Here is an 11,608-nt window from a genome sequence, read left to right on the forward strand (position 1 = left end):
TTTTTTTTTTTTTTGGTACGGGGACTGAACTCGGGTCCTTGCACTTGCGAGGCAGGGCTAAATCTGCTGGGCTAAATCCCCGGCCCTTTTTTTATTTTTTTTTTGAGACAGATTCTCCTTCAGTTGCTAAGTTGTCTAAACAGGGCTCAAACTTGCTACCTTGCTGCCTCACCCTCCTGAGTGCTGCACTGCAGGTGCATAGCACCGTGCCCACCTTACCGAGTTCCCAGTCTTTTTTTAAGGCCCAGCAGCATTACCAGGCTTGCGTGCCCCTCTTTGCCCTGTCCCCTAAGGACAATCCATTGCACCTTCTGCTGTTAACCTTTTGTTATATTTTGTTTGAGACAGGATCTTGCTATGTAGTTCAGGCTGGCCTGTAACTCATGACAACCCTCCTGCCTCAGCCTCCTGTGTACTCAGACTATGGATGTGCACCACTATCACTATGCCTGGGTAGAAATTTTTTTTAAACACACGTATCAGTGGTCAGTACAGGAATTTTATACATGGTTGAAGTAAATGAGACACACAAGCTTAAATGTCACATGGTTTCTCTTATACGAGAAACTCAAATTTAAAAAGAGCAAAATAAAAGATAATAGGAAGTAGGGAGATGGGTCTTCCTCAAAAGGGAAGGGGATCAGGAGATGGGGGGAGGGGAAAGGGCGGGGATGACGAAAGAACTGGGCTGTGTTACATACACGAGCCAACTCCACACAGGGAATATAATAATTACCTATTACAAACATGTACTAATCAAAATAAAAACAAAACAAAAAAAAAAACCATAAAATGGCAAATTTAATACTAGGTCTGTTTTTACCACAATACAAAACCAAACTGAAAAAATAATTATGATTATTAAAGAACTATAAGTGATACTTCATTCTCTCCTCGGTGACTAAAGCACTTTCCTCCATGCGTCCAGAACGGAGAGAGAAGCGTGACTGTACTCACTGGTCAGTGGCTCCTGCTCCAGATGAGAACCCTCCGGGGCGTCAAAACGACCGAGCGGGAGCCTGGGCTTCTTGAGCTCCTTGAGGGGTGGCGCGGTGGCCTCAGACTTCCCTCCAGGAGAGGAGCTGCTTTTCCTCACAGAATGACAGCGCAGGGGCGAGCCTAGCACAGCGGACAGGGCAGAAATGGAGCTGTTCATTTATTCTGCTCTGAAGTTGAGTAATTTTACTTACCTGTCCTTAGTTTATACATTCACGTTCATCAAATCTCAAAAGACACAAAAGGGAGTGAAAACGATTGCCTGTGCTCCTACTCCCTAGAATAGGACCAATGTCACTAGTTTGAAAGGAAGCTATGCAGCGTTGGTCATTATCAAAACTGCAGAAATACAAGAAACACTGATTCCTGTCAGCAATGCTCTCACCAGGACACAGAACATTAAAAGGATCTAAGAAGCTGGGATGGTGGTGCATCCTTGTAATCTCCACACTTGGGAGCCTGGGACAAGAGGATCCTGTGTTCAAGACCAGCCTGGACCACACAGCAAACACCTCTCTTACGTACTGAGCTTTTCAATGATCTCAATCATTTCAATGATAACATGTACATCAGCCTGACAAAGCTGGAGGCTGTGAGACACACACAACTCATTTTAAGGGTGGCCAATAAAAAAGTGAGCCTATTAGAGGAGAAGGCTCAGCAGACCGGCAAACGTGAACCTGGGGACCTCTCCTACCACCTGCCTATGAAGCAGCAGGAGCTTAGCGACAGCAACTGTCCTGACACTGGGATTCCATTTCGGCTGTCCCAGACTTCGAAGGGCTGACAAACTTAAAGTGATAGGGAAAACTTTTATAAACTTGTATAACCTATAAAGTGTTACAATGTACAGTGGCTTCTCTGTCTCTAACAGCAGTTTGCTTTGTTTAGCTTAGAACTAACAGGCACTGAAGGCACTAACTGCTGACTGAGGCATTGGTCGGACCCTGAGATAACAGGGTCAGCAAGGTCTTGAGCTCCCAGTCACTGGAGCCACCTGATCGTAAGAGTGTCTAAATGAAAGAACCCATTGCTAACATCTGCTCCCCTGACCCTAAACACCCCCTTCCTATGGACTAGAATAGATAACTAGGGGAATCTTAAAGGTAAAACTCCCCAACTGAAAAGAACTGTTAAATCTGGGTTGAGAGTTAACTATCCTGTGACCGTGATTTGAACTGTGAGAATGAAATGTAACCACCCAAATGAAGTCAAGGCTGGAAAACCCTATAAAAGGAGGAGTTGTAAGCCAGTGCGTCATCGATCCAGGCATGGCTTATGTGCGATCGACCCTTAATGATAAGTAAATTCATTATTTTACTTCCTTTCTGTTGCCACTCTGTGTGTCACTTACTGATTCCTTCCGTAACAAAAGCAGAAACCACCCTCCAGGAGCATAAAGAAATAACCGCCAAAAGCCATGTTTTCTACCTGAAGAGGTAGTCTGTCCTGACCCTAGGCCTGTGCATTTAGAATTGTGTTTCCATCACATTAAAGGAAGAAATAATACAAGCAAAGAGGGAAGCATCACTAAAATACACAAACACACACACAACAACAACAAACAACAACCAGGACAGAATCCCTGCTCCTGAAAGTTTGATTAATTGATGTTAAAACTCTATAGCCATAGAATATCTGAGGGTGTTATGTTTGGGATCCAAAATACCCCCAAGGCTCACTGTGTTGAAGGCGTGGCTGCTCAACCCCAGCAGTGGATTAGCCTGAGGGCATCCAGGCGGCTCTGAATGCCAGGCCTAGTTGAAAGGATCAGTCATAGGAGGTGCCCTTGGGGCCTCTGCCTTGTCCCCAGCCCCTTCTCACCCCCCACCTGCCAGGAGGCGAGCACCTTTCTTCTGCCAACGCCTGGGAGCTAGCCAGCCATGGACTGAAACCTCTGAAACTGGGAGCCAAACAGATCTTCCCTCTTTGAGCTTGATTTCTCTCAGGGATTTTGTTACAGTGACAGAAAGTTCAGATTCAAATGCTGGGCATGGTGGTACATGCCTGTCTGTAATCCCAGCACTGAGGAGGCTGAAGCAGGAGGATCACTATGAGTTCAAGGCCAGCCTACACAGCGAGTTTAAGACAGCCTGAACTGTGAGACCTAGTGAAATCCTGTCTCAAAAAACAAAAACAACAATAACAACAACAAAAAAGCTAATTCAATATACGGAATGCTTCTAAATCTAATAAAACCTCTATGAAAGTAAATAATGACAAATTTAAAATGCAGACCACTGAGATTAAAAAGTAAAAAAACACCACAAACAGAAACTGTTGTGCTTTGTGTCTTCCTGGTAGAGCTTGGAGAGCAGAGCTTTAGGGCCAGCAGGCCACACCTGACTGCACGCTCCAGCTGACATGCTACGAAGTGGACCCATGTCTAAATCTCAAGTGCTTCTACGCAGCTCCTGGGAGAAGAGACCTTCGCTCAGCCCACAGCTCATGGACAACAGCAGATGGAATCCCAGTGCATCAATCAAAACACAAGTTCCACACAAGAGCCAGCAGGATCAGCAAACAATAGTGGGACCAAACCAGACTCCACTCTGAATCCGGAATGTAAAATACTTAACTGATACAGTGCAAGAGACAAAAAGGCAGCAAAAAATGAGGAACAAGTAAGAGTGAAAAATGAGTAGGCAGAACAGGAAGAAAACAGACACAAACATTTAGAAATATAACAATAACTTAAATTTGAAGCTCAAGGAAAAGGCTAAATAGGACAGGCACAGGCCACATACTAACTTCTCTCTCATTGCTGAGACAAAATACCGGACACCCAAAGTTAAAGGAGGAAAGGGTTATTTGGCTCACAATTTGCAGAGGTTTCAGTCCAGAGTCGGCTGGCTCCAAGGTAGGGTAGCAGAGGAAAGGGACATCGCAGAGGGGAAAGTTTATTGTAGGCAAAGATAGCAAAAGCAACAAGAGAGCAAGGGACCTGGCAAGCCTCTTTCTATCCCTTATATAGTATCCAGGCGGCAGCAAACCAATCAACCAGCAGACTGCTTTAGTGATTACACACCCTTAATCCCAGCACCGTACGCGCTAGATGGTCACCTCTGAAAAGCCCCACCCACGACCCCATGAGGCTGTGGGGGACAACTGAACACAGCTGTAACAGCCTGTAATCTCAGCTCCTCGGGACACCAAGGCAGAAGGATCACACATTCGAGGCCAGACTGGGCAATTTATTGAGACTCTGTCTCAAAATAAAAAATAGGAAAAGCTGGGGATGCAACTTAGTAACTGGGGATTTCAATTCTCTGTACTGGATGGGGTGGGGAGTTAAATGGCAAAATAAGTACAAATGAAAAGAGAATTGGGCCAGGCGTGGTGGCACATGCCTGTGACTTCAGCATTCAGGAGGCTGAGACAGGAGGACTGCTGCGAGTTCAAGGCCAGGCTAAGCTGTTACACAGTGAGTTTAAGGCCAGTGTGAACTATATTGCAAGACCTAGCGCAAAAAACAAACAAATGAACACATGAATCAATGAATGAACAAACAAAAGAGAGAAGGAAATATATAAAGCTTCAAAAAATTAAACATTAAAAAAACAAGGAAATGAAAATAAAACATGTAGGATAAAATAAGGTCTAACAGCCATTTAATCATATTTCCAGAAGAATGGGAAGACCAGGGGAGATAGCACATAGGTGGCAGAAGTAAAATAAAAGGAAAGAAACAAAGGCATACTGGGACACAAAGTAAAAAGATCAAAGATATTAAAAGCAGCTGAACAAAAGTTTATAGCTGGGCATGGTGGCCTAAACTTGTAATCCCAGCTACTCAGGAGGCCAAGGCAGGAGGATCATGGCAAGTTGGATGCCAGTCTCTGCTACATAGCAAGTCCCTGTCTCAATATACTACAAGCCATCCAGACACACACAACACACACAGTCAAGACTGAACAGAGGCAGAGAATGAGTGAATCCACAGCATTCTTAAGATTCCTACTCTTCAGCCTGCGGATATTAATTTACTTCAGACTCTTTTTTTGGCGATACCAGGGATCGAACTCAGGAACTTGCGCTTGCGCAGCAGGCACTGTGTCACTGAGCTAAATCCCCGGCCCTACTACAGACTTTTTAAAGTATGTATGTTAAAGTATGAATTCAAACCAACACAGAACTAAGAATGTCTTCCCAACCAGCAGAAAGAAAAAGGGAAGGAAAAATTTGTTTTCAAACAAAGTGTGACAGACCAAAGGTGCAAAAAGTAAGATTGCAAAACTAAAGCATTTGGCTTCCGTGGGTTTAGATGTGTGCCCTGTGTTCACCGATCAGAGCTCAAGTGTGAGGGCAAGGTGGAGCAGGAAGCATGGGGTCACTGGGGAGTGGATTTCCTGTCTGGAGCCAGGGTGAGCTCCTATAAAAGGCTGAGCCAGAACCTTCACATTCCTGTCCTGAGATGTGATTTTTCTTCCTGCATGTGCTCCCACCACTGCCATCCAATAGGAGGGCCTCACCAGACCTGATTCATAATGACATCATGCCCTTGAATCGCCACAACTGAAAGCAAACTGTATCTCTTTTCTTTAATAGTTAACCTGCCTAATAAAAAACATTCATATATCAGTAATTACAGTAAGTATAAATGGACTAAACTCTGGTTAAAAAGGATAGTCGTACTGTGACAGAATACCAAAATCTAGCTCTATTCTGTTCATGTGAGATACATCATTTCCTCATTTCTAAAAAAAAATATAAAGGACATAGAAAATGGGAAAAAAAGACAATGACAATTAAAATATGTAACACCTACAATTAAAAATTCTCAATATATTCCTGTTATTTACTTTTAGGTTCACAAATATATATTTATGGTATAAGATACCATTTTTAACTCTTAGTGCTGGGATTAAACTCTGGGGCTTGTGCATGCTCCACTGAATTACATCCCCCGCCCCTGTTCTGCACCGGCTCCTCCTTGCACGAGCATGGGTAACAGACACTGTGTAGCAGCCAATCCTGGTGATTCTAGATTTACTCGAAGGTCCACTGAGAAGGAAAACGGAAAATGTGCCATATATCCATGGCTGAATAACTACTCCCTCAAAAATCTATGTTCAATCTCAAAACATAGTATTAGCTGAGAAAAGCAAATAAATACAAACCGTATGCAACTATTTCTATAAAAATATTTTACAAAGTACTAATTTCCACGATTGTATCACAAAGCAGCTTGTTGGTAACAGCCTGCATCTTAAACTGGAGAATGGGTTCTTAACGTTGCTATTTCTTCAGAACGTATACCCACACTACGCAAATTTTTGTTATGAACTAATTCATAATTGTTCAAGTGGGTGAAAAAGGGGTGTTGAACGGACACAATTATAATTATTACTTTGAGATTCGAATACTGTGAGATGTTCATTTTCTATAACGTTCATTTCTGATTTAAGGTTTTTACAACTAATACAGTAATACATGTTGAGGAAAATGATATGGAAAGTAAAACAAATCGCACAGAAATCAGGCCATTTACTATGAAGTCAGTAATTTTGTTTTCTACTTATATACTGTACCTCTTTTCAGGACGTTGTACTTAAAATCGTGCTTAGCATACTATGAGTTTCTGAGTGACGTTTTAAGGAGTCCATGAAGAATGGTTTAAAAAGTGCTGGTTTCTACTGAAAGCATGCAGCTTCTTCTGCACTAATAATTCCTGGCTTTACCTAATTTTTAGAGTACATATTAACCTGCGTTTGGCCCACTTCTGAATTTTTCTACAGGCCACGAACCCTTGTAGATTTAAGCGAGTAAACGACTCCCGCTCCCAAAGACCTTTTACACCATTTTCCCGACAGCCCCCCAGAGCCAACCAGGCGGCGCGGCACTTCCTGGTGAGGGTCGTGGCCGGAAGGAAAAGGGCCGCGGACCGGAAGTGCCTGCCCCACCTCTCACTCTAGGCGCGGACCAGAGGATCCAGAAGCGCCAGTGGCCGAGCTGAAAACAAAAGCTCTGCGGGCGCTGCCGCGCTCAGGGCTTATTCCGCGGGAGTGCTTGAACCTTTGCGACCCCGCCCCGGCCGGGTGCCTTACTTGCCGCTCTCCAGGCGATGGCCTGGGCTCGGCCAAGCAAACCGGCGAGCCTGGATACGATCATGATGCCGAGTCCCGCGGCGCGCACGCGCAGCAGAGGAGACTGCGGGGAGGGGAGGGGAGAAGGGGCGGGGCTTGTGGGGCGGGGCTTCCGCAGCAGCCTCCTGCAGGACCCTAGAGCCCCCCGGGGCGACCTGAACTCTCCCGTTAGTAAATCCCAAATCAAACTGTGTATCGGGACCGCTTTTACAGCCTCCTTTTTGCCTTTCTGTTCTTACCCTTTCAGTCTTAGCAATCACTATTTTATATTTAATTTTCTTTGGTACTGAGGTTGAACCCAAGGGCGCTCTACTACTGAGCTACACAGCCAGCCCTTTTTATTATTGTTTTTTGAATCGATCTATCTGAATCGACAGGAGAGACTTGAATTAGAGATTCTCTTGTCCCAGCCTCTTAGAGAGCTGGGATTATATTAAGCGTGCCATCTTGTTTGTTTTTGAGACAGTGTCTCCCTCCTAGCCTAGGTTGACCTTGAATTCACTGTGTACTCCAGGCTGGCCACCAACTTGCCTTCGTCGTGCGTCGTCCAGTACTGCGATTACAAGTGTGGGCCATCATGCGTGGCTTGGTCATCACTGTCACACATTTTGATCGACACACACGCACAAGTTTTAGTGTTCTGTATCAGTCTCCTGTTACAGGAGTCTATTTTATGAATAACTGAAAGGCGTTCAAAAGCTGCGAACACAGGAGATGGAAATGTTAACTACCCTGATGTGAGTAGTGCATGTTATACACATGTGAATAACAGCACACTGTACCCCACAAATATGTAGTGATTACGTGTTAATAAAGTTTTAAAACTTTTATTATAGAAATATCTAGCCTTCTTTGAACATTACACGCTGTATACATAAGTTTATACAATTAAAATAATAAATATGCCAGGTTTTAGTGGAGCAGCCCTGCAATCCCAGAACACTGAGAGGCTGTCGCAGAAGGATTGCAAGTTTGAACTCAATCTGAGCAGTTTAGCAAGACCTTGTCTCAGAAAACAAAAACAAAAAACACCAAAAATAATGCTAGGGATGAAGTTTAGTATGAAGGCCCAGGTTTAATCCTTGGTAACACAAAACTAAGGTGGGGTGTGTGGTGCACACCTGGAATCCTAACGCTGGAGCCAGAGCAAGGTGATTTCCCTGTTCCAAGCCAGTCTGGGGTATATAGCAAGGCCCTATCTCAAACAAACTAAACAAATAACTAAATAAAAATAAAAATATTAAAGTAGAGCCGGGTGTGGTGGTGCACACCCATGGTGGTGCACTCAGGAGGCTGAGGCAGGAGGCTTGCTGAGTTTGAGGCCAGTCTGAATTACATAGTGAGTTCAAGGCCAGCCTTGAACCGTGAGACCCTGTCTGAAAAGAACACAACAAATAAAAAATATTAAATTATGCTAAATTTTCTCACACGATTAAATTTTTTTGGAAATAAAATTTTCATGAGTTAAAAAGATTTTCTTCAGAATTTATTAAACTGATGTTTCATGGCTGGAATTCCAGATTTTTTTGTAAGCAAAAAAGTTATAGTTGAAGTAGGATGAGGGAATAGTTCCAGTCTGAGGCAGTCTCTTAGACGAGCCTTTTATAGTACACAAAGATTGAGTACGTTTTATGGTTTTCTTTTGATTACATAACATGCTGCTTTTGCCTCATTCTCCTCCCTTTTAAAATTTCTCCTGTCCAGTGAGCCCCTAACTTGTACACGGGACACACTGGCCACAAGAGCTGAAAGGTGACGTTTCTGAGCGAGGTTCAGAGCAAGAGGTGGCTCTCCTGACCCAGCCCCCAGGGCAAGCTTTGCTGAGTGGCCCTGGAATCCCAAAAACGCTGTGGTTTGGGGTGTAGGTGGCGGATTGAGCTGCTTTATGGAGTCTGTGGAGGTCTTCACACAATCACAGAGGCTCCTAGAGTGTCGGAGTTGTACATGTGAATTCCTGGTGAGGTGTTGACCTTTGTAGTGTCTGATACATCTGGTTGCAAGGCATCTGGCTTTCTTATGAGAATTACCTGATTCTCCTAGACGATGTCTTGTCATCAGGGAAAGTGGTAAATAAAGAATGGCACCAAAGCCCAAAGTCAAGCAGTTTGCCTTAGCAGGTAGCTCATAGGCCTAAAGTCATACTTTAGCTGGCTCTGGTGGACGCCTGTCATCCCAGTGCTGGGAAGCTGAGACAGGAGGATCAAAAGTTCAAGGCCAGTTAGAGCTACATAGTGAGTTCGGGACAGGCCAGAACTACATAGTGAGACCCTGTCTACGAACAAAGTCATACTTTTGAACTTTAGCTTATATTTAGTACTTAATGATGAATTCCTTGTTACTAGATGACTGAGGCAAATAAAAGAGCTGGATTGAGAACAGCTTTGTCAATAAACAGATCTACCTAAAGATGGGCTGCTTTTACCATTTAAAGCCCTAAGGTCCTCAAAGAACAGCAAAAGAGAAAAGCAAAAACCTCCCAGAAGAATTTAGTTTATCTTGCACACCTCAGAAGAAGATGAAGCTTAAGGTAAACATCAGTTCCCTTTCATAAGCAGTGACTAGTTTAGCCAGATGGTCAGAAACTGGGAACATGAATGTTTTGGGACAGTTCTTTGGAACAAGTCTTCTCAAAGTGGTTCTGAAGTATGAGAACCACTTGGGGCTCCTTGAGTGCCCACCAAAAAGGTTCCTATTGCAGAAGGGCCCTTAGAAGATTACTATATTAGTTGTTGATCCCTAACTATACCAAAATGTAGAGCCTCCATTTAAATGAGGCTCTGCTAAGATGTTGGCTGGAGGTTCCAATTTTATCTGAAGGATGACCAGGGGAGGATCAGTTTCCAGGACAGTCATGTGATTACTGCAGGATTTAGTTCTTTGTGGGCTTTGGAACTGGAGAAATCCCTCAGTTCCTTGCTACAGGGTTCTCCAAAGGTCATTTCACAGCATGGCAACTGACTTTCCACGGAACAAGTAAACCAAAAAGCAAGAAAACCCATGCAGGGTAGATGTCACCATCTTTGTGACCTGACTTCAGCGGAGACATCCCACCACTCCAGCGGTGTCTCTCAAGGGAGGGGTGACGCGAGGGCTGCCTACCACGATGACCCTCTCTGTGGACCTCAGGCAGCAGTTTGCTCAGTGGGCTCACTAGTAACATGTCCATGGCGGCCAGGACATAGCTAACACCATTGCTTATCAGCTGCAGCGACCATCTGATTATAACAGACTCCTACTATCATGAAGAAGGCAGCGATTCGTTCTTCAGAGGAACAGACAATTTTTCTGGATCTGCACTGCTTTTCCTGGTTTATCCTTTTATTCACTGCACCCCATCTGTGGACTTACTGAATCTCATACTCAGGACACTATAGACAACATTCCATATGACATTACTTCTTACCAAAAATCTCATTTTCTTTCCTATGGAAGATGTACAGCAGGGGACTGCTAACTGCTGGCCTCTCAATCCTTAGCAAGACTTCTGTCACCCAGGAGACAGCCTTGTCGGATGATGGACAGCCCTACTGAAGGCTTGGTTTGGAATAAGATGAGAAAATTTCTTAGGGACACTGTCCTGAAGAATTCCTCATGTTCCAAATAAGTGTTTTGTTTTTTTTTTTTTTGTATTTTTTTGTTTTTTGAGACAGGGTCTCAGTATGTAGCTGAGACTGCCCTGGAACTCACTATGTGGCCCAGGCTGGTCTCAAACTCACAGTGATCCTCCTGCCTCAGCCTCCCGAGTGCTGAGATTACAGGCGTGCGCCACCACACCCAGCAAGTTAACTAGTCTTGATATACTCTTCTACTGACAGAAGGATGCAAAGAGTAGAAAAGAGATTAATGTCTCTGTTAAACCTGAAATGCTGCCAGTGTATTTTGCTTTCCGTTGTGGGCTCCTCTCTGTCCCGAGTTCCTGGCTCAAACCTGTTTGGTCTTCAGCCCGGGACTCTTCCCCTGTAATGCAGCTATGTGTGGCAGTCATCTAGTTCTCTGCTCCATACCATGGGACCAGAACTCTAGGAACTCATGCTCATACACTGACACTTGGCTACCTTGCTGTCATATGCCAATGCCTTTCCCATGCTTGGAAAGATTTCTATTACTTCTGTAAATAGGTTTTTATGCATGTTGTGCTATCTTCTGATTTTTCATTGACTCTTATTAATCTTAGTCTTCTTTGCATCATCTACCAGCTGCTAGATTTTTCAGTGTTTGCTGTTTTTAAGGTATGTCTCATCAGTTGATCACCAACCACAGCCCCATCTTCCAGGTCTGATACTGTCCTCATGTTGACTGATTCATGCGGCATATATTCTCAATAGTTATTTAATCTCCTGGATTTGAGACTTCTATGGATATTTTGCTGTAACTTTTTTTAACATAGAAGTGTCCTTTCAGCATCCAAACTATAGCAGGCTAACCCATTAGCTTGCAAGTAGGATAGAATCAATCCTTTTACTGCTCTTGCCATTCATCGCCAGAATCCCAGGTTCTATTGGTGTAGCAATTTTTGTTCCCAGGAG

At 44.0% G+C, this 11,608-nt stretch overlaps 1 protein-coding gene across 1 annotated transcript in view; it reads right to left on the bottom strand.

Moving 5' to 3' along the window:
- Nucleotides 1-7,156, bottom strand: part of Sdhaf4 (succinate dehydrogenase complex assembly factor 4) — a 13,485-nt gene extending 6,329 nt beyond the window's left edge. The window contains exons 1-2 of the mRNA XM_010617852.3: nt 7,044-7,156; nt 958-1,119 (exon numbers count right to left, since the gene is read on the bottom strand). Of these exons, the coding sequence (XP_010616154.1) occupies nt 958-1,119; nt 7,044-7,107 (226 nt within the window). The 5' untranslated portion in view covers nt 7,108-7,156. The remainder of the gene's footprint in view (nt 1-957; nt 1,120-7,043) is intronic.
- Nucleotides 7,157-11,608: the final 4,452 nt, after the last annotated feature.

This window comes from Fukomys damarensis, unplaced genomic scaffold (genome assembly GCF_012274545.1).
Source record: "Fukomys damarensis isolate Sample0158 unplaced genomic scaffold, DMR_v1.0_HiC HiC_scaffold_27, whole genome shotgun sequence".
Lineage (NCBI taxonomy): Eukaryota > Metazoa > Chordata > Mammalia > Rodentia > Bathyergidae > Fukomys > Fukomys damarensis.